The sequence below is a fragment of the Macaca thibetana genome, chromosome 4, assembly GCF_024542745.1.
Source record: "Macaca thibetana thibetana isolate TM-01 chromosome 4, ASM2454274v1, whole genome shotgun sequence".
Taxonomy (NCBI): domain Eukaryota; kingdom Metazoa; phylum Chordata; class Mammalia; order Primates; family Cercopithecidae; genus Macaca; species Macaca thibetana.
Window position 1 is genome coordinate 17,909,819 of NC_065581.1, and position 23,346 is coordinate 17,933,164.

Genomic DNA, 23,346 nt, shown 5'->3' on the forward strand with positions numbered 1-23,346 from the left:
CCTCTGCCTCCCGGGCTCAAGCCATTCTCCTGCCTCAGCCTCCCAAGTGGCTGGGATTACAGGTGCCTACCACCACACCTGGATAAGTTTTGTATGTTTAGTAGAGATGGGCTTTTGCTATGTTATTCAAGCTGGTCTTGAACTCCTGACCTCAAGTGATCTGCCCACCTTGGCCTCCCAAAGTGCTGGGATTACAGATGTGAGCCACCATGCCTGGCCGAAAAATAAATTTTTAAAAAGATGAAACATCTAAGAAAAAGGGGGCATAATCAGAAGCAAAAGAACCAACAACTTCCTCCACCAAACCAAATGCTTCCCTCTGGAACTAAAGCAATTGTGACTGACTCCTAGGAAAGCCTATGGTCATAAATAATAAAACAGCAGTCATTTGTGTTGGATGGAATGAGGATAAAATACCACAAGGAGGCCGGGTGCGGTGGCTCATGCCTGTAATCCCAGCACTTTGGGAGGCCGAGGCGGGTGGATCACCTGAGGTCAGGAGTTCGAGACCAGCCTGGCCAACGTGGTGAAACCCCGTTTCTACTAAAAATACAAAAATTAGCTGGGTGTGGTGGCAGGTGCCTGTAATCCCAGTGCCTGTATTCGGGAGGCTGAGGCAGGAGAATTGCTTGAACCCAGGAGGCAGAGGTTGCAGGGAGCCGAGATTGTGCCACGGACTCTAGCCCGGGTAACAAGAGCAAGACTCCATCTTTTTTGAAAACAAACAAACAAACAAACCCACAAGGAGAGAACCCTAGCAAAATGTGGGGCTGTGAGGCAGCACTTCCCTGAGGAGCATGTAGTACTCATTCACAGGACCACTGATAGCTGAGGACGTTCAGGACCTGAGTGAGTTTTGGAAACCACATCACCTGTGCTCTCCTTATATAAACAGAGCAGGGGGTGAGGTGCAGTGACTCACGCCTGTAATCCTAGCACTGTGGGAGGCCCAGGCGGGCGGATCACCTGAGGTCGGGAGATCGAGACCATCCTGGGTAATATGGTGAAACCATGTCTCTAATAAATATACAAAAAATTAGACAGACATGGTGGCACATGCCTGTAAACTCAGCTACTTGGGAATCTGAGGCAGGAGAACTGCTTGAACCCAGGAGGCGGAGGTTTCAGTGCACCGAGATTGTACCATTGCACTCCAGCCTGGGCAACAAGAGTGAAATTCCGTCTCAAAAACAAAACAAAAAACAAAAACAAACACACACACACACACACACACACACACAAAACAGAGCAGGCGATGCCCTGAAAGTTAGTGATAAGGAAAGGCATGGCAAATGAAACCTTTTTTCACATGACTCTCACAAAAGCTACCATTTATGGCTTGAGGTGGTTCCCTCATTATCTCAAATCTTTAGAAAATCTTTGAAGACACCAATACCTCCCATTACAGGTGAATAATTTGAAGCTTAATAAAAATCTGTTCAAGGATTTTGCAAGTAAGTGGCAGACACAGATTCTGAAACCAAATCTTATTGACTTCAAAACCCATGTGGTATAATTGGAAAGCATAGGTGTGAATTACATACGAAAAGTAAAACTTCAGAGGAATTAAAGACAATAAACTCAATGGAGGAAGAGGCCAGAAGCCCAACTGTCAGGTGTGGAGGGAGAAAACTTACCAGCATATTTTGTAGTGTTAGATTCATCCATGGACCAAAAGCAATAATCAAAGGCAAATACCTGAATGAAAGAACAAAATATTAAGCTTAAAGATTAATTAACTTCTTATGAGTAAATCAGACTGAAAAAAAAAAATCACTGGTGAAGATGAGAAGGATGGCCACTACTGCCTGATTGAAAAAAATCACTACAGGTTTGGTGCTTTTGTTAACCATAAAATTTCTTATTTTCCTCCTTTTTGGGGGACAGGGTCACCCAGGCTGGAGTGCAGCTGCAACTATCACAGCTCACTGCAGCCTCAAACTCCTGGGCTCAAGGGATCCTCCTGCCTCAGCCTCCTGAGTAGCTAGGACCACTGGTGCACGCCACCATACCGAGCAATTAAAAAAAAAATTGTTGCAGACAGGAGGTCTTGCCCTATTGCTCAGGCTGGTCTCAAACTCCTGGCCTCAAGTGATCCTCTCTCTTCTGCCTCCCAAAATGTACTGGGATTACAGGTGTGAGCCATCGCGCCTGGCCCTATGATACTTCTTTTAGACTAAATATATGATTAGCTTTCTGTATTAGAATAAGTTGTACATGAAAATTGCTATTTATCTAGAATTCAAATAACCAGACACTTTAACCAGATATTTTTTTCCACAATACATCTGATGAGAAAAAACAAAAAGCAAAAACAACGTCTTCTCTCGCAAGTCCATGGTTTCAGCATCCACTGACCCTTCCAGGTCCATCTCCCTCAGCTTCTCAAGTAATACTCAACTTTCATATAAAGCAGTTCCTTCTCCTAGCTTTCCATGATACCATCTCTAGCATACTGGAGCTCAAAACTCTCCATATTCCTATCCTGCACTCCTTTCCCCTTTTGTCTCAGCATGCAATCTCCAGCAAAGCATGTTTTGTTTTTTTTTTTTTTGGGTGTGTGTATGGGGGGGTTCTTACTGTATTTTTAATATGCATTTCCTTGAAAAGTAAAGATGTGAAGCAATTTTACATGTTTAGTATTTGGCATGTCTTTTATATGTAAAAGTATCTCTTCATATTTTTTTAATTTTCAATTTTTTTTGAGTTGGAGTCTTGCTTTGTCGCCCAGGCTGGAGTGCAGTGGTGCAATCTCGGATCACTGCAACCTCCGTCTCCCAGGCTCAAGTAATTCTCCTGCCTCAGCCTCCTGGGTAGCTGGGACTACAGGTGCTCGCCACCATGCCTGGCTAATTTCATGTTTTTTCTTTTTTTCTTTTTCCATAAGTTATTGGGGTACAGGTGGTATTTGGTTACATGAATTAGTTCTTTAGTGGTGATTTGTGAGACTTTGGTGCACCCATCACCCGAGCAGTATACACTGCACCATATTTGTAGTCTTTTATCCCTCGCCCCTCTCCCACTCTTCCCCTCAAATCCCCAAAGTCCACTGTATCATTCTTATGCCTTTCCATCCTCATAGCGAGAACATACGATGTTTGATTTTTCCATTCCTGAGTTACTTCACTTACAACAATAGTCTCCAGTCTCATCCAGGTCGCTGCAAATGCCGTTAATTCATTCCTTTTTATGGCTAAGTAGTATTCCATCATACACACACACACACACACACACACACACACACATATACACACACATACACACCCCCATACACACCACAGTTCCTTTATCGACTTGTTGACTGATCGGCATTTGGGTTGGTTCCACGATTTTGCAATTGTGAGTTGTGCCACTATAAACATGCATGTGCAAGTATCTTTTTCATATAATGACTTATTTTCCTCTGGGTAGATACCCAGGAGTGGGATTGTTGGATCAAATGGTAGTTCTCCTTTTAGTTCTTTAAGGAATCTCCACACTGTTTTCCATAGTGGTTGTACTAGTTTACATTTCCACCGGCAATGTAAAAGTGTTCCCTGTTCACTGCATCCACACCAACATCTACTGGTATTAAATCATTAATTCACTCTTACATGAATTAACTTTCTGTATAGCTACTGAATGTCTCCTATATACCAGGAATGGCTGGTGCTTCTTGGTGCTTCCTCTGTAAGGACTCCCATTGAACTGCTGTTCTTTTCCTTTTTTTTTTTTTTTTTTTGAGACAGAGTCTCACTCTATCATCCAGGCTGCAGTGCAGTGGCACAATCTCAGCTCACTGCAGCCTCCACCTCCTGGGTTCAAGTGATTCTCCTGCCTCAGCCTCCCAAGTAGCTGGGACTACAGGCGTGCACCACTATGCCCAGCTAATTTTTGTATTTTTAGTAGAGACAGCGTCTTCCATGTTGGCCAGGGTGGTCTCAAACTCCTGACCTCAAATGATCTGCCTGCCTCAGCCTCCCAAAGTGCTGAGATTACAGGCGCGAGCCACCGTACCCGGCCCTAACTGCTGGTTTTCATGCCCATTACCATCACTTGTGTTCCAGCTGTTATTATCAAATGTGTAGAGCAATGTTTCCCAAAGTGTGTTCTAAGGAACCGGAGTTTCATGAGCTAATCCATAAAAAAAGATCAAATCATGTTGGAAGTGGTACACGTTTTATCCTATTTGAGATTCTCAATGCTAATTCTCAATATTAAAGGCTCTGAAAAGTCTTCCAGAGACTTTTCAGAAAAGAAGTCCATAAAGAAGTCTATTTGATTGTTTAACGTTTTATTTCCCCAATTCATTCTGGTGAGGAGACCCTTTTTGGAGTAACATCTATTAACATGCCTTGGAACTACTACTTCTCAGCACATCCCTTAGGAAATGCAGCCCAGGTGACTCAGTAGCTGTCTTCCTGGGCTCACTGCTATTGCCTTTTGTCTCTTGCAGTCCAAATAGTAAATCACAAACCTCCCATGGGCCGGATCCTTTAATGCTTAATCACTTTCAAGAGATCTTAAGCACTGAGCATACAGAACCCGTGCTCTCTGGCCTGGCATTTGAGACTAGCCACAAAAGGCCCTCCCAGCCTATTAACCCCAGCTTCCTCTTGCTCCAGTGGAACTTATCCTTACCTCAGAATTACTAACTATAATTTCATCTCTGTCCTTGTTCTCTCCTTCTTTTCCACCCTTCAAAATACATCATACCCCTTAAGGCCCAGTTCGATATATTTTTTCCTCCCAGAAGCATTCTTGTTTAAATCCAAAGGAATTATCTTTTTTTCTCTGAAACCTTACAACACTGTTGAGTTCTTTTTTATGGCTCCTATCTCAATCATTTTATTTTTCACTATCATGTATATGATCTGTGTGTGTGAGAGAGATAGCATTCATTCATTCATTCACTCATTCACTCATTCAGAGACAGGGTCTCCCTCTGTTGCCCAGACTGGAGTGCACTGGCACTATCATGGCTCACTGTAGCCTCAATCAGCTCAATTGATCCTACCACCTCAGCCTCCTGAGTAGCTGGGACCACAGGCACATGCCACCACGCCCAACTAATTTTTGTGTTTTTTGTAGATGGGGCTTCGCCATGTTGCCCTGGCTGGTATCAAACTCTTGGGTTCAAGCAATCCTCCCACCTTGGCTTCCCAAAGTGCTAGGATTACAGGCATAAAGCCACTGTGCCCGGCCTATATATATATTTTATGTCCACTTGTAGACTAAGTTCCCTGAAAGCAGGATCCATATCGAATTCATCTTTGAAGACTGCAATGTTTATAGTAGTCACTTTATAATTACTTATTGAACGATTAATGGCATTAAGATCTTGCAGGGAAGCAGGCAGTTTTGTATATTATAAAAGACTAATAAATTGTACGCAATGCTCTCTCTTGCCAAAAAAAAAAAAAAAAGACTAAGTTATGTTCTGAATAGTTTCGGCACTATATATACTTTATTTTAATGCTTTTAAAACTGATTTAGGTATATATGATGTACTCAACTTACATCATCAACCCCAGATCCAAATTCAATTTTGTTAAACATTCACTCTGGTTTTATAACAGCCAAGTTTCAAATGAACAGTTATGAAACAATAGTTTCAGCCAAGAGAATGTGGAATATTTACTGCATTCAAGGGCTCTTCCAATGACTCTAGAGACTGACCACACAAGCGTAATCCAGTTAATCTTCCTGCCTCTGGGTAGGACTGAACTTCAACACTTCTAAGAGATGAAGATCTATCTTGTTTTTAAACATTTCCAGAAAAGGAGATTCCACAAACTCCCTTTAATGGCATCTTACAATACTTAACTTTTATTCCCAGGACATTTTCCTTTTCTTTTGACCTAAGTCAACTCTCCTTACTTTAAACAGCCAATAGAGGCTATTTTCCTTTCCTTTCTTTTTTTTTTTTTTTTTTTTTTTTTTTTTTTATCTTTACTGCTCTCCTTATATCCCAGGCACTGTGCCCAAGCTTGATCCATGGTGAATTTCAGTGACATGCATCATCCTAAATATTAAGAAAAAAAAAAAATCCTCCCACCAAGAACCTTTGGTTTTCAACCTCATTCTGTGCCGCTTTCAAGAACTTCTGGTTTCTGCACTGAAAAAATTTGCAGTCAGTATTTATTGAGCATGACCTACAAACCAGGCCTAGTAGTAGTCATCTAATTCATTAATTCACTTATCCATTCACAAATATTTATTGAGTACCTATTGTGTGCTAAGCTCTAGAATTATAGCAGTGAATAAACATGCAAAGACTCGTGGAGCTCATGAGTATCCTATTCCTTGCATTATCTGTAGTAATACTTATATTATTCATGTCCCTTATGAAGCTCCCAGTGGGGTGAAGGGAGAGAAGCAATATGCAAGCAAACAATAAACACATATGGCGCCAGGAGGTAATCAGTGACACAAAAATGTAACAGCGTGGGGGTACTGGAGAAAACTGGAGCAGGTTCTATGAAAGCTTATGGAAAAGCACGGATAGGCAGAGGCAATAGCAGGTGCCAAGGCACTGGGACAGAGAGCACCTGTGTGTTCAAGGACTCTGTTTTGAACACAGTTATTGTTATATATAGTGGAATCATCATTTATTCACTTCTTCAGTTACTGCTACATGTAGTGGAATAATCATTTATTTTCTTTTTTTTTTCTTTATAGAGACAGGGTCATGCTGTGTTGCCCAGGCTGGTCTTAACTTCTGGGCTCAAGCGATCCTCCTGCCTTGGCTTCCTGAAGTGTGGTATTACAGGCATGAGCCACTGCACCCAGGTCAAACTTAATTTAACAATTTGCTATTCTTCAAATAAGGTCAGAGAGCCAGAGCTTGACATTCATAGTAACACTACTTAAAATAAAATGAGAGCTACCCCAAATTTTGAGGGTCTACCTGTCAGTAAGAATTATTCCAAAGTCTGTGAAAATTTCTAACAAAGTTAATCATTTAAAGTTGTTTTTGCTAATAAAAGGGCACATGAGAAAATTTTCATTTTAAGCATTTGCCCCCTAGAATTCAGACAAATATTAAAACCCTGCAGACGAAAAAAGAGTCCTGACAATACTGATAGATACAACTGTTGCCAAATAGCAGCACCCTTTGAACTACATTATGTCTCGAATTTCAAAATCTTTGATCACAGGCATTTTAGAATGGTGATACCTCAAACCAGTCATGGAGTACAGGTTGTTATTTTACTAAACATTTACTAGGAAGAAAGTTGAAGTCCAGAAATCTACATGATTTCCCTAAAACTCAAAGCAAGTGAATAGAAAAATTCTTGTTATTCTTTTTTTTCTCAGCTGGAAGTGATCTCCCAATCCCCTTTCCCTCCTATAAAATTTACAGCAGTTTGTAGCTCCCAAGACACTGATTCACATACGGTCCTGTTTTATGCCTTGGTTCTTCTGTGTGGGTCTTACTTCCAAATCTAAATGGTGAGCTCCATGACAGCAGGGACTATGTTCCATGCACCCCATAGCGCCTGTTTCAGTGTCTCATACAGGGCAGCAACTGTATGTAATATTTTTTCAATTAATAAACATATTACCAGGGGAAGGAGTTGGAACACAGACAAGAGTATGGAGTGGATGTAAGAACTATTATGAATAAGCAGAGGTTCAAGCTGGAGGGTATCTTTTTAGATGTTTCATTACTTTCACATGCGTGGTTTGGGGGAACTTGGTTCCTGCAATGGTCAAATAAGGATTGGGTCACTAGATGAGCACTGGGGTCCCCTTCAGCATCACTACTCCATGGTACAGGTGGATAAACAAGCAAGGGTATATCATGCACAATTTGTAGTCTGCACAGAAATTAGAACATTTATTTGTTTGACTGTCACTAGAAAAATTATGGCCGTTACTAACACAGTTTTAAAGATGTTTAAAATAATTCCTTTGTCATGTCCTTGACATTTCCCTTGCAATCTCTTGTTAGTTCCATAAATTATTTACAAACTATTACCCTTCTTTTCATGCCAAAATATAATTATAATTGAGTAACACAATGTTTGTTACAAAAGGAGACATGCTTTTCTTAGGTCTTTACAGTAGTTTTGATTTTCCCATACAAAATACATTGACATTTCAAAAGGGAGAAAACCAATTTCTCAAGACTTATTTCTTGGAAATTGACTGCTTCGTTTTTTTCTAATTTTTTAAAAACTTTATTTTAGAGAGAGGGTCTTGCTCTGTCACCTAGGCTGGAATGCAGTGGCATGGTCATAGCTCACTGCAGCCTCAACCTTCCAGCTCAAGCAATCCTCCCAAAAGTAGCTGGGACTACGGGTGCATGCCACCATGCCCAGCTAATTTTTTTTTTTTTTTTTTTGGTAGGGATGGGGCCTCGCTGTGTTGCCCAAGCTAGTCTCGAATTCCCCTGGCCTCAAGTGATCTTCCTGCTTTGGCTTCCCAAAGTGCTGGGATTATAGTTATGAACCACCATGGCTGGCCAGAAACTGATGACTCTGAAGAAAAATAAAGTCTTATTTTTTGCAAACCCATCATATTATACTAGAAAAATGTTATTTAAGACTTGGGCCAGGCTCGGTGGCTTACATCTGTAATCCCAGCACTTTGGGAGGCCAAGGTGGGCAGATCACCTAAGGTTAGGAGTTAAAGACCAGTCTGACCAACATGGTGAAACCCCATCTCTACTAAAGATACAAAAAATTAGCCAGGTGTGGTGGCACGCACCTGTAATCTCAGCTACTTGGGAGGCTGAGGCAGGAGAATAGTTTGAACCCAGGAGGCAGAGGTTGCAGTGAGCCAAGATCGCACCATTGCACTCCAGCCTAGGCGACAGGGCAGGACTCTGTCTCAAAAAAAAAAAAAAGGCTCTGTTGTCCAGGCCAGAGTGCAGTGGGGCTTGGGGCAATCATATTCCTGGGACCATATTCCTGGGATCAAGCAGCCTCCCGAGTAGCTAGGACTACTAAGACTACGGGCACATGCCACCATACTTGTCTAATTTTGCTGCTGCTGTTGTTGTTGCAAAGATGGGGTCTTGCAATGTTGCCCAAGTTAGTATCGAACTCCTGACCCCAAGCAATTCTCCCACCTCGATCTCCCTAAATGCTGAGCCACTGTGCCTGGCTCAGCAGACTTCTTAGTGCATACAGCTGAGTAAAACAACAAAACGCAAACCAAGTATAAATTTTACATTTTATTAATAAGAACCAACATTGTGAAAACATTTTTTTGTAAAGGCATTCAAACCTTTTCAACTAAAAAAAGAGCTAAAAGCACAGATGTTTTCTAGTTGTTTTTGAAATCTGAAAGCTATTGCCTTCACTGTTTTCAACAACATTTGACTCCACCTTCTCAGAATCCCACTCCTTCCTCTTAGTTTGCAACTTATAAAACCCATACCAGCATTTAATTCTCTGCAGCTTGCGATACATCTGCTCCACCTTTATCAGGCTCTTAAAAATGTTAGCTTTGCATTTTTGTCAACCACTGAATATCTAATAAAGTTACTAAAGCTGTTTTTAATAAGGCAAATGTGTTGAATGATATATATAATCTGAGGTAATGAAGTTCCATGACTTACGAATAGGATGTAGCACAGTAAAACTCCACTCTTATCTAAAAGTCATCTCTGATGGCATTTCAGCAAAATTCAATTTACAGTTTAAAAAAAAAAAAAAAAAAAAGGCTGGACACAGTGGCTCACGAGGTCAGGAGATCAAAACCCCATCCCTACTAAATATACAAAAATTAGCTGGGCGTGGCAGCACATGCCTGTAATCCCAGCTACTCGGGAAGCTGAGGTAGAAGAATCGCTTGAACTCGGGAGGAGAAGGTTGCAGTGAGTTGAGATCGCGCCACTGCACTCCAGCCCAGCAACAGAGCTAGACTGCGTCTCAAAAAAAAAAAAAAAAAAAAGCAGCAGCAATGGCCAGGTGCAGTGGCTCACAGTTGTAATCCTAGCACTTTGGGAGGTGGAGGCAGGCGGATTACTTGAGGTCAGGAGTTTGAGACCAGCCTGGCCAACATGGTGAAACCTTGTTTCTACTAAAAATACAAAAATTAGCCTGGCATGGTGGCATGCACCTGTAATCCCAGCTACTCAGGAGGCTGAGGCATGAAAACGGCTTGAACCTGGGAGATGGCGGTTGCAGTGAGCTGAGATTGTGCCACTGCATTCCAGCCTAGGCAACAGAGCAAGACTCTGTCTAAAAAAATAAAAAAAGAAGCAAGATCTTCTATGTTCCTTGGAGAACCAGAAGGCATCCGCGTTTTAAGATATGGAATCTGTAACCATTTTTCTGATCCATGAAAATGAGATGTGAAGGCACTTTCAACTGCATTACCTCATTACCTCTGTATCCTTTCATTTGTCCTTTCGAGTTGTGTGCTTTCACTCATACATTCTCCAACTGCAAAATGGTCAATTTGGAAAGCAATAAACTAACACCCACTTGTTACCTTTTTCACTTTTAGGGGCTGTAGGGAACTCAAGTATGTACTAGGCCTATTTGTATCCCCTTGCTTACAATCTAGTTAAAAAGGTAAAACATAAAACAAGTATTCTTTTTCTAAGAAAAGTAATTTTTTTCCCTAAAATCATTTTAATACCTCTCAGAAACCCTCCTCAGACACAAAGTGATTAATCTAATACTTACTATGTCAAGATAATTTAATTTTATGTAAAGAAATATTTCTGGACATATACATCAGATTTTTGCAAGGTAAGCCAAAACCTACCTTTTAATTTCTGTTTCCTTTTAATGTCATCTCAAATGTCACTCCTTTATAAATTTTTTTTTTTTTTTTTTTTCCAGATGGAGTCTTGCTCTGTCACCCAGGCTGGAGTATAGTGGCATGATATCAGCTCAGCGCAACCTCTGCCTCCCAGGTTCGAGCTATTCCCTTGCCTCAGCCTCCTGAGTAGCTGGGACTACAGGCGCCCACTACCACGCCTGGCTAATTTTTGTATTTTTAGTAGAGATGGGGTTTTACCATGTTGGCCATGCTGGTCTTGAACTTCTGACCTCAAGTGATCTGCCCGCCTCAGCCTCCCAAAGCGCTGGGATTAAAGGCGTTAGTCACCTCACCCAGCCTCCTTATAAAACTTTTAAGGATACTATTTCTCATCCTGAATTTCCATATCTGTCTAATCAGATTCTATAAGTGTGTATATATGTATACATCTATTTATATACAATTCCCTTTGTTCTGCTACAATATTAATTCTTAGAGGATAAAGCCTTGGTTTCCCTAATCTTTTCATTACCAAACAAAAATACTCTGCGAATTTACATTTTAAAGCAACTTTTGCTGGGCATAGTGGCTCACGCCTATAATACTAGTGTTTTGAGAGGCTGAGACTGAAGAAGGATCACTTGAAGCCAAGAGTTCAAGACCAGCCTGGGCAACACAGTCTCTACAAAAAATAACATCAGCCAGGTGCAGTGGCATGTGCCTGTAGTCCCAGATACTCAGGAGGCTGAAGCAAGAGGACTGCTTGAGCCCAGAAGTTTAAGGACGCAGTGAGCTGTGATCATGTCACTGCACTCCAGCCTGCATAACAGAGCAGGGCTGTCTCTAAAAAATAAAATAAAAATAATTTACAAAAATTAAGGCAACTTCCTGGTGAATTACCTCTTAAACAATCATGTAAATCTTTGTTTTCACGTGTGACGTCTGCTTAAAATAGCACAGACGACTCAGTGTAAATCCTTCAGTGGCACAGCCAGGATAGCAGCACCCCAACAGTACTTTGCCAAAGTCTCCATTTTTACTTCAACTGCCACAGTAACAGACTGCTGTCACCTTACAGGCATTATTTTTGTGTTTACTGGATTCCCACTCCTTTCCCAAAAAGACACAAGCAATGACCCTATACATCTGTATATTATGTCAATGGTCAGTCACCTTCTCAGCTCTGAGAGATTCCACCAATGACCAAGAAATCCTTTGCATATACTGAACACAGTGAGATGTCTAGGGAAAAAAAGAAAGAAGGGGAGAGCTAGGTACAGTCATATGCACCTGCAGTCGCAGCTGCTTGGGAGGCTGAGGTGGGAGGATCACTTGAGCCCGGGAATTTGAGGTTGCAAACTATGATCACACCTGTGAATAGCCACTGCACTCCAGCCTGGGCAACCTAGTGAGATCCTATTGCTAAAAGGAAATAATAATAATAACAAAAAAAGAGAAGGGAATATCAAATTATAAGGGAATTTCTCCTTCCTGTAATTCTCTCCCTTTCCTCACCTTGCCTCCCTGCCTAGTGAAGTACAACTCACACTACTCAAGACCTGCTCAAATGTCACCTCCTCCAATGTTTTCTCAACTTCCTCCCTGTAATTATTGCCTCCTCTGTTCTGTCTTAGCCAACAGCTCTCCCTCTCTAACACACACTCATCTACCTAAATAACTGCACATTTTACATTAATTTAGGATTGTCGTAACATAAATGGAATACCTACTAAGATAATACTTGGCACACAGTGTAACTCAGTCTATGGCAGCTACTGTTATCAATATTATCATTATATACTGATGGACTTCTCTCCCCCATTAATAGCACCGCTACTGCTGTAGAGCATTTGTTGGGTACCAGGCACCAACTTTCTCACCAAAAGTGAGAATACTTTATATTCTCACCAAGCAGGGAGGTTTTCTGAACAAGGGACTGTGCTAACTTATCTTTATTCCCTCTAGGTACAGGATAGTGTAGATATGTACTCAGTATTTGCTGAATTAAATAGAAAGAAGTGAAAAGACAAAAAAAGGCCATGTGTGTGGGAGTTGCTACAGACTATTTGGTTCTGTGTCAAAAATTTCAATGCAAAGCACACTACTTCCTAGCACCCAAATCTAAAATCAAAACGGCTTCCCTTCGGGAAAAAAGTCTGCTCTATGTGGACTTGCTTTGCTTTGTATGAAGGAGTGTGTCCTCGCCTTTACACTGCCTTCTTCCTCTCTTTGTACAATTAATCCGCTGTTCACATCTGCAGACCCAGCTGCCATTAACAGCCTGTTCTGCCACTACCTACTTTGAAAACTGAGCCCCAGAGCTCTCTGAAAAGCCCCATTTCTCCAGTTTTAGGAACACTAGCTTGCCAATGTCCTGTTTTGTGATTATGTTTCAACTTTGTCAATTTGAAAGACTGCAATTAATATGAAAGTGACACTTTGAATTTGTTCACATTTCACCACACCATGTTATGAATACTGAGTCATACCAAGTAAAGTTTTAGATTTCACGTTCAAATTTTTCTTTGAATGCCAAGTTTCAACACTTTTCTCTTTTTCATCTTTCTCCTAATATCAAAGATGTGAAGATTCATTTAAAAAAAAAAAAAAAGGAAGAGTTAAACTTCATTCATCTTAGAGGAACTGGACTGAAATTGAAAGGAAAACCCAGCACCGAGAGTCTGTGTGATCACAGAACTGCCTTCACTACTGCTTTTCTAAAAGCAGCTCTGCCAGCAGGAACTCCAGCCTGTATCTCAACATATCTCCTAAGGAACGCTAGAGTCATCACTCTTATTACTGGTGAGTTTTACTGACAGACCTACCTTCCCATTTAAACATCTGTCAAGTAACAGCTGTCTTTTGGCAATGTAATTAATCATTTCCTTTACATATGCCTATATATACATACCAAATAATGTCTTACATTACACAGTTGGCACTGACTGATTGTGAAGATGTGAAAGCCTCTTAAATATTCAAAGCCAGCAGCATTTGCTGCACATCTATAAGGCATTGTCCCTGATCTCGGGGGATGCACAGTCTGTTCTAGGAAACTACTATCTTTGGAAAATACTACTCTGCATTGCAGTTCAAATTTCTGTGGATGCATGGAGAAGGTATCTCTACAAAGACCTAATTCATGCTTTCATTCATTTAATGAATAAATCTGAAAACAGGAAATCATCCTCTCAAAACCCAGACCAATATTATAACAGCACAGAGCTTCCATTTAACACTGTACACATAAACTAGTGGTGCATAAGCAATGAAGCACTAATTCAATTCTAACTCTTTCAAATACTCTACTCATTTCATATCTAATCCTTTATCATTCATTTTCAAAATCCGCTTCACTGGTTGCTGAGGGGTGGGGGTGGGAGTGTCACAAATGCACAATCTGTGGTATTTCCAGTTCTTTCATATCCTGATCACTTCTCAAAAAACCTAGCCACCCAAATAACTTCTCCAACAGCACATTCAAAGGTGATGTGGATATTTTCAAACACAGAATACTTCTTCTTCAATAAAAACAGTCTAGAAGATAAGTTGCAAATATCTGAGCATCTGCTATCAGATCTTATCTGCTATCTCTGATAAATGATTATTGTTACTCATAAAAATGAGAAGAAAAATAAAACATAGATTAAATCTGAGTCATGCTAACATCACCATCATGAGCAATCTCTGGGTCTGGCTCAGAACTTGTGGACCAAGACCTCATTTCATGTGCCTATCTCTCCAGTCCCCTCTGCCTCACTGCACCGTGCCAGGTACGTCTAGCCACAGAGAGGAGAACGCTAGGCTGACTCTATGGCCCCAGGTCACCAAAGCTGAAGGACCTGAGGCAGTCCAGGGATTGCAAACATTTACTCCCGGTTAAGTCACGCTGGAAAGGAATGATGAAGAGTTCACACCGCTGGGGCTGACGCGGGCCAAGTGGGAGCCAAGAGACTCCCTGGTCCAGAAGGTTTTCACTGTTCTAGACAGGGAGATGCATCAACAAAGAGACAAGGGAGATGGATATCTTTTCTTCCTGGGGCCTATACTCCATGTGACCTGGTACTCTGTCCGTGGCACTGTAGACATCGAAAGGCACAGAGTTACAGTGAGAACATCTGGTTCTGAACAAAGCCAGGCAGAAAGAAAGGGAAGAGTAGAACCTGTAGGAATTTCAAGATAGAAACACACAGCACTTCACTTGAACCCGGGAGGTGGAGGTTGCAGTGAGCCAAGATCATGCCATTGCACTCCAGCCTGGGCAACAAGGGCGAAACTCCGTCTCAAAACAACAAAAACAACACCACCACCTAACAACCACCACCATCACCACCACCACCCTATGTTTCCGAGGATTGTTTTGTTGTTGTTGTTAAAAAGAGAAAAAAAAGCATTTAGAAATACGATTTATAATGACAAAGTGTGGTATATTGTATTACTGTTTCAAACGACTCCTGGCCCTCCTGGTAAGGGAATTACACAACCTTGCCTATTGCTACATGGCATGCAGTGCCTGTAGTAGGAAGGAATATAATTCCTGACCCTACTGACATCAGGCTTGGCTGTGTGACTTGCTTTGGCCAATTAAGTATGAACAAAGTGACATATGCCAGTCTGGCCAACAGCTTTAAGAAGCTACTGCACAGTTCTCTTTCTTTTGTTCCCCTCTGTCACAGTATTAGCAAGTCCCAGATAGGCGTTGTTCCTCCAATCTGGAGCCCAGATTGAAGTCATATGGTACACGGCCACAGGGAACCTCAGCTGACATGTAACATCAGAGAAATATATTTTTGTTGTTTCTAGCCACTGAACATTAAAGGTTGTTACTGCTGCATCACGGAGCATAAGCAGACTCACAGACAAAGCAGTTCCTTTAAAGTGAACCTAGATCATTATCCACCCTACATTCTGTACTTATCAATTATCTTCTGTCTTGCAGCCGTATGAATTTCTTGCAAGTACAGTTCTGATCATGTAGCTTTTCTATATAAAGATCCTAAATGATCTTCATAGCCTACCAGATTAAGTCCAGATTCCCAAAGCTCTATAAACTACACTCTCCCAGTTTTTTAAAAATATGATGCTTCCTTTCACGTACTCTACACTTTAACCTGAGTGTGCAACTTATTTCCTAATACATCAATTACTTTCTTGTTTGTCTTCTTTTACATACCACTTGATTTTTTTTTTTTTTTTTTTCGTTGAGACAGAGTCTTACTCTTGTCGCCCAGGCTAGAGCGCGATGGAAGGATCTTGGCTCACTGCAACCTCTGCCTCCTGGGTCAAGCGATTCTCCTGCCTTAGCCTCCCGAGTAGCTGGGATTACAGGCACCCACCACCATGCCCGACTAATTTTTTTTTTTTTTTTTTGCATTTTTAGTAGAGACGGGGTTTTGCCATGTTGGCCAGGCTGGTCTCGAACTCCTGATCTCAGGTGATCCGTCCGCCTCAGCCTCCCAAAGTGCTGAGATTACAGGTGTGAGCCACTGAGACCGGTTCCTACATCTTGATTCTTATCCTAAATTTCTGCATTTTGACATCTTATCCATACTTGGAAGGCCTACTGAAACTCCATGTTGAGCTGTGAAGCCGCCTTCCTCAGAAGACATAAGACACAAAGTACTGAAGTAGTGAATGATGACGTTACCATCATCTATTTTCCATTACTTAGATTATAGTATATCTAATCTTCCTCATCATGTTATGAATTCCAGAAAACAAGTACTAGTTTAATCACTCCCGAGCCCCACAAACTCCTTGCACAATACATTTCACAGAAAGTTTTCATTTAATGTTTGCTGAATTAATACATTTTGAATGGATAAAAACAATTCGTAGGAAAAATGCATAGCGAGAAGGTTATGCTGTCATTGAGTTCATGCAGCTGTAACACTCTTGGACCCAGATATAAAAGTAAAAATGTAAAAGATCAAGGTAAGTCTGCTGCATTTGATTGGGTAATGAAACAAGCAAAAGCCTTAGGAAGCATATTGGTGTTCAGTACTAAGCCATGTATTTGATCTGAAACAGAGCTGTCCAATAGAAACATAATGCTAGCCATATAAATAATTTAAAATGTTTTTGTAGACACACTGAAAAGTAAAAAGAGGCCAGCCATGGTGGCTTATGCCTGTAATCCCAGCACTTTGGGAGACCAAAGTGGGCAGATACTTGAGGCCACGAGTTGGAGACCAGCTTGGTCAACATGGTGAAACCCTGTCTCTACTGAAAAATACAAAAATGACCTGGGTGTGGTGGCACATGCCTGTAGTCCCAGTTACTTGGAAGGCTGAGGTGAGAGAACTGCTTGAACTCAGGAGGTGGGGGTTGCAGTGAGCTGAGATTGTGCCACTGCACTCCAGCCTGGGGACAGAGTGAGATTCTGTCTCAAAAAAACAAAGAAAAAAAAAGTAAAAAGAGATGAAATAATTTAATATAAAAATAATATATTTAACCAAATATATAAAAAATATCCTACATTTTCTTTCTTGTACCAACTCTTCTAAATCTAGCATATATTTTGCACTTACATCTCAAGGAACACTAGCCACATATCATATGTTCATAAACCACTTGTGGCTAAATGGCTACTGTACTGAATAGTACAGGTCTAAAACTTACCTCATTGAGGCCAAATGCTTAGAAGCAAAACAGCAGAGGCAAGAGAAAATGAAGGCAGTCACAGATTGTGAAGCCAGACTAAATAAAGTTGCATTTCAGATGGCATAAACTGTACCTAATAAGGTTTCCCCCTCCCTTTTTCTGAGCAACTTTTATAAAGGCAGGTGTTTGGTATGTATCTGTGGGCTTCTTCAAATGATTCAGTTTCAAAAAGTAACAATTTTGTTTTGTTATAATGTAGTCAATGTCTTCAGTTTAAAATTTTGCCAAAAATTTATAAACATAGAAGTGAGATCAAACACCTTGAAGTTCAGTAGCCTAACCTAACTCATAAATAAAACAAAAAACATTGAAAGTAAATTTAATTCGCAAGCTCTAACTACTCAAATAAATCACACATGAAATTATAAGATACTCAACAAAACAATCATGAGTTTAAAATGAGCAAACGGAGTAAAAAAGAATATGATCCTACACAAACTGATTTTTCAGTGATTTATACATTTTCCCCCCAGATTCTTCCTTCTTACTATTTCCTTGTATCTTGGCATATAAAATCCAACACATAGAAAAACTCATTTACAATCATGTGGTGTCATAGAAAATACAGTTGTCCCTCTGTATCCTTAGAGACTGGTTCCAGGAGTTCCCGAGGATAACAAAATCCGCAGATGCTGAAATCATCCTGGACTGTACCTGACTGGCAATCAGGAGGCCTAGACCGGAGCCAAGCTCTCCCCCTGAATGGTTTTAGCCAATTAAGCATCAGTCTCTTTGGTCTTGAATAAAAAGGTTTGAATGGTCAGAGTTTAAAAATCTCTTCTAGCGCCGGGCGCGGTGGCTCACGCCTGTAATCCCAGCACTTCGGGAGGCCGAGGCAGGCAGATCACCTGAGGTCAAGAGTTCGAGACCAGCCTGACCAACATGGAAAAACCCTGTCTTTACTAAAAACACAAAATTACAGGTGTGGTGACACATGCCTGTAATCCCAGCTACTTGGGAGGCTGAGGCAGGAGAATTGCTTGAACCTGGGAGGTGGAGGCTGTGGTGAGCCAAGATCGCACATTGCATTCCAGTCTGGGCAACAAGAGCGAAACTCCGTCTCGGGAAAAGAAAAAAAAAATCTCTTCTAGCTCTGTAGTGCTAACTTGAGACATAGAAGGTGCTCAATAAATATTGAGGGATAGAAGAAGAAAATGAAAAAAAGGAGGAAGAATTCTTTTTTTATTCCTGTGTGTTTCAGTGTGGCTCCTCAGGAAGGATACTTGTCCCAGATAAGACAAAACCATGACAAGCGAGGGGTCTTGGAACATGCCAGACATTCTGGGGGCCACCTGGGAATGCAGAAACTGGGCTTCTGCAGGCAGAGCTGCTTTGACTGAGGACACTGCCCTGTACCTATCAATAGAGTATGTGTAATGGCATAATTAGGTAGTGATTCTCCACCCAAGTGTCTTCTTCCTCTGCACCACCTCTTGCCAAAATCCAAAGTTAATCAGAAGGTGGCTAAACTAACAAGCACTTTCCCCTTTCTTCTTCTTCTTCTTTTTGTTTTCAAAGAGACAAGGTCTTGCTGTCACCCAGGCTAGAGTGCAGTGGCACGATCATATCTCACTGAAGCCTCAGACTCCTGGCCTCAAGCGATCTTCCCACCTCAGCCTTCCAAGCAGCTGGGACTACAAGGACATGCTACTATGCCCAGCTAATAATAATAATAATAATAATAATAATAACGTTATTATTGTTATTGTTATTTTAAAGACAAGGTCTCCTTATGCTGCCCAGGCTGGCCTCAGACTCCTGGCCTCAAGCAATCCTCCTGCCTCAGCCTCCCAAAGTGCTGTGATTACAGGCATGAGCTACCACACCCAGCCGAATTTCCCTCATTTACATCTATCTGCAATACTTCTCAGACAAAAACCTCAGACTCAAAACTACAGTCACACTGACAAGGAAAGATACTCCAACCCTACAAATTATGAGACAAAGCCTCTCTTTTCCCCCTGTAAACTACAGAGAGGTAAGAAGCAGATGTCTCATGTTTGCCCAAAAGCTTGCTTTTCTGTTTTTCTGTTTAAAAGAAACAAAACACACTTCCATAAATACTACATCATAATACACAACTGGTAAAAGTACTAAAGGGTATGCATGAGGCTTATGCTGAAATAAATGTTTCTCCATTCAAGAGTGCAAATTTAGCAAATGTAACATTTATCAAAGAGAAAAATCCAAAGATATGGTACAAAGCAATTTATAAAGACAGAAACTTATATACATTTCCCTTGTATTCTGACATGCTACATTACACATGCTATATAAAAAAATTTTTAATCTAACTTTTAAAACTCAGCTGGAAGAATATCTTCATCTTCTCCTTGCCCTAACACAACACTTAGAAAAAATAACTTTGAGGAGTTAGGAACAAAAGAAACCCAATTCAGGAGGCCGAGGAAGGAGGATAGCTTGAAGCCAGGAATCTGAGACCAGACTGAGCAACACAGTGAGACCTCATCTTTACAAAGAATTAAAAACTTAGCCAAGTGTGGTGGCTCATGCCTCTAGTCTCAGCTATTTGGGAGGCTGAGGCAGGAGGATTGCTTAAGCCCAGGAGTTTGAGGCTGCAGTTCAAGGATGCAGTGAGCTATGATTGTGTCACTGTATTCCAACCTGGGTGAGACCCTGTCTCTTAAAAAAAGAAAGAAACCCAATGTGGGCAGAACAAGCGTATGAATTCTCAACCCCACTACCACCAGCAGCACCATTTATAAATCTGTGGCTTTTCTTCATTTTCATTGGTTCTTCCTCCTCTTTGCATTCTCCAAAGCAGAGTGAATCCCAAGGTGCTATCCTCTATTCTCTCATATCTTCTATTCCACTTAATCCTGTTTTCAAGACATCCCTCTTCCGCCACTTCCTACTCTCTTCACCCCAATAATTTACCTGATCTTTGTAAGGCAGGGTCTGCAAATTCGTCTCACCTGCTAAAGCATCCTATCAGATGGCTGCCATCATTTCCAACTCAGCCCACGCTAGAACATAACCCATCAACTTCCCACTGAACCAAACTAGCTCTTCCTTCTTTAGTTTCTGCTGATTTTTCATTCACTCAGTTTCAAACCCCAGACACATCTCTGACTCTTGCTGTACTGTCTTTTCCTATATGCTGGTAGCATCAAAGTCCTGGTTACTTTATTTCTGTAATGTTTTCATAATTCTTCCCTTCCTCTTTCCTACTCTCACAGGCACTGCTCCTGTGCAAACCCTTATTACCTTTTTTTTCTGAAGTATTTTACTGAATACCACTGCTAGCTTCCATACTGATCAAGCTTTGTTCAAAACAGGCAATAGAGACATTGAACGTATCAAGGTCCAACCCTGACATCAAGACCTGTCACAGCTGGGTGATACTTTGCAGTGGTAAGAGTGTCTTTTGTATGCTAATGAGATGACTGGTGGCTGGGGTCCCTAGGTGGCTTCAAGATAGGGTGGGTTACCAGGAAGACCAAGGCAAGATTAGAGGGTTGGGACATTTAGCCCTATTCCTGACTTCCGGGAGGGGAGAGATGCTAGAGACTGAGTTCAATGGATTCAATCAATTAAGCCCTATGTGATGGAGCCTCCATAAACATCCCTAAACTACAAGGATAGGAGAGCATCTGGGTTGCTGAACACAAGAAGGTACTGGAAGGGCAGAACACACAGAAAGGGCAAAGAGGCTTCATGCTGCCCTATATACCTTGCCCTATGCATTGCTGCCATCTGACTCTTCCTGAGTCTTATCCTTTATCATAAGCTGCTGATATTATGTAAAGGGCATTCCTGAGTTCTGTGAGTCATTCTAGCAAATTATGGAACCTGAGGAGGTGGACACGGGAACTCTTGTATAGGTGGCAACCTGGGACTTGTGAATGGCATCTAAAGTGGAGGCAGCCTTGTGGGACTGAGCCCTTAACCTGTAGGTCTGTGCTAACTCCAGGTAACGTGCCAGAATCAGATAGTAGGGCACTCAGCTGATTTTGGAGAATTGGATAATTTACTGGTGCTGGGGAAAACACCATATATTTGGTGTCAGGAGTGCTGTGGGTAAATACAGTTCAGTCACCCAGGACTCCTCTTCATGTACCTTTAGTCCAACTCTATGCCTTGCCCTTCCTTACCTGAGCACAGTTGACACTCTTCTAGTTCTATCTCTTGGCACATCTGTCTACAATCAAATAACCATATGTGGGCTTTTAGAAGCTCTGCATGTTTTTCACTCAATGTATCCCGAGTATTTACTGTTTTTGATGTTTTGATGGTTAAAAATTTTATTTTTGAATTGTTTATTGATAGTATAAAGAAATGTATTTTGACCTTTCTTCTGCCACCTTGTAGGAGCTTGTTTGCAGATTTCTTAAAGTTTTCCAAGTATACAACCTTATTGTACCTTATTGTAAATATACTTTTGCTACTTCCTTTCCATCTTGAATTTCTTTTACTTCTCTTTCTTGTTTAACTGCACTGCCTAGGACTTCCTGTCAATGCACAATATAAGTGGTTAGATCAATGTCCTTGCCTTATTCCCCATTTTAGGCAGAAAGTATTCAGTCTTTTACTATTACATAGGATGTCAGATATAGATTTCTCATGGGCCTTTTATCATATAGAGGTTTCTGTCTACTGTTAGCTTGCTGCAAGTTTGTATCATAAATTCATAAGTAAATATTGAATTCTGTCAAATGCTTTTTTTCCTGCATCTCTTTTTTTTTTTTTTTTTTTTTTTGAGACGGAGTCTTGCTCTGTTGCCCAGCCTGGAGTGCAGTGGTGCAATCTTGGCTCACTGCAACCTCTGCTTCAAAGGTTCAAGTGATTCTCCTGCCTCAGCCTCCCAAGTAGCTGGGACTACAGGCACCCACCACCACACCGGGCTAATTTTTGTATTTTTAGTAGAGACGGGGTTTCACTGTGTTAGCCAGGCTGGTCTTGATCACCTGACCTCATGATCCGCCCACCTTGGCTTTCCAAAGTACTGGGATTACAGGTGTGAGCCACTACATCCCACCCCATTTTTTTTTTTTTTTTTTGAGACGGGAGTGTCTGTCACCCAGGCTGGGGTGCGGTTGCATGATCAAGCTCACTACAGCCTCAACTTACCATAATCAAGTGATCATCCCACGTCAGCCTCCTGAGTAGCTGGGACTATAGGCCCACGCCATCATGCCCTGCTAACTTTTTTTGTTTTTTATTTTTAGTAGAGACAAGGTCTTACTATGTTGCTCAGGCTAGTCTCAAACAATCCTCCCGCCTTGGCTTCCAAAGGCCTGCGATTACAAGCGTGAATCACTGCACCTGGCCTTTTTCTGCATCTTACTGATATGATCACATAGTTTTTCTTTTTCATTCTGTTAATAAGAATTATAGTGATTTTTTCATAATCATGACTTTTTGTTTTTTACAGCAGTTTCAGGATTACAGAAAAATTGGGCAGATAGTACAGAGTTCCTATATAGTCTCGCTTGTCCCCACTCCCTACTGTTAAGAATTGTTTCCCCAATTATTAACATCTTTATTAGTGTGGTACATTTATTATAACTGATGAACCAATATTGATACATTATTCATAACTAAACTCCACAGTTTATATTAAGGTCCACTCTTTGAGCCGTATGGTTCTATGAATTCTGACAAATGCATAATGTCATATATCTGCCATTACAGTATCACACAATACAGTTTCCCCTATGCTTTACTTATTCATCCCTATCCCAACTCCCTCTCAATTAAAGAAAGCTGTTACTACTAATAATGGTATTCAAAGAGTACAGTCCCAGGGATTGATAGAAAGGATGTGAGACCTTTCCTGCATAGCAGTTGGGTAAGAATAATGGTAACTCAACCATGGCTGAGTTATCATTAACTCAACTGGACCAGATAGGCATTTGGATCTTCTTAAGAATGGATTCAAAGCAGCTGGATCTATCTGCTGCTAAACCCTTGTACTAAATTATTAATTTCGGTTTTGGGTTTTTCAGATTGAGGATT

General features: G+C 41.1%; 1 protein-coding gene across 10 annotated transcripts in view; it reads right to left on the reverse strand.

Annotated features, from left to right (window-relative positions):
* KIF13A (kinesin family member 13A) overlaps positions 1–23,346 on the reverse strand; it is a 230,601-nt gene that overhangs the window by 115,290 nt on the left and 91,965 nt on the right. For all 10 annotated transcript variants that reach the window (XM_050788663.1, XM_050788658.1, XM_050788654.1 and 7 more), the window contains exon 4: positions 1,638–1,698. In XM_050788663.1, coding sequence (XP_050644620.1) covers positions 1,638–1,698 — 61 coding nt within the window. The remainder of the gene's footprint in view (positions 1–1,637; positions 1,699–23,346) is intronic.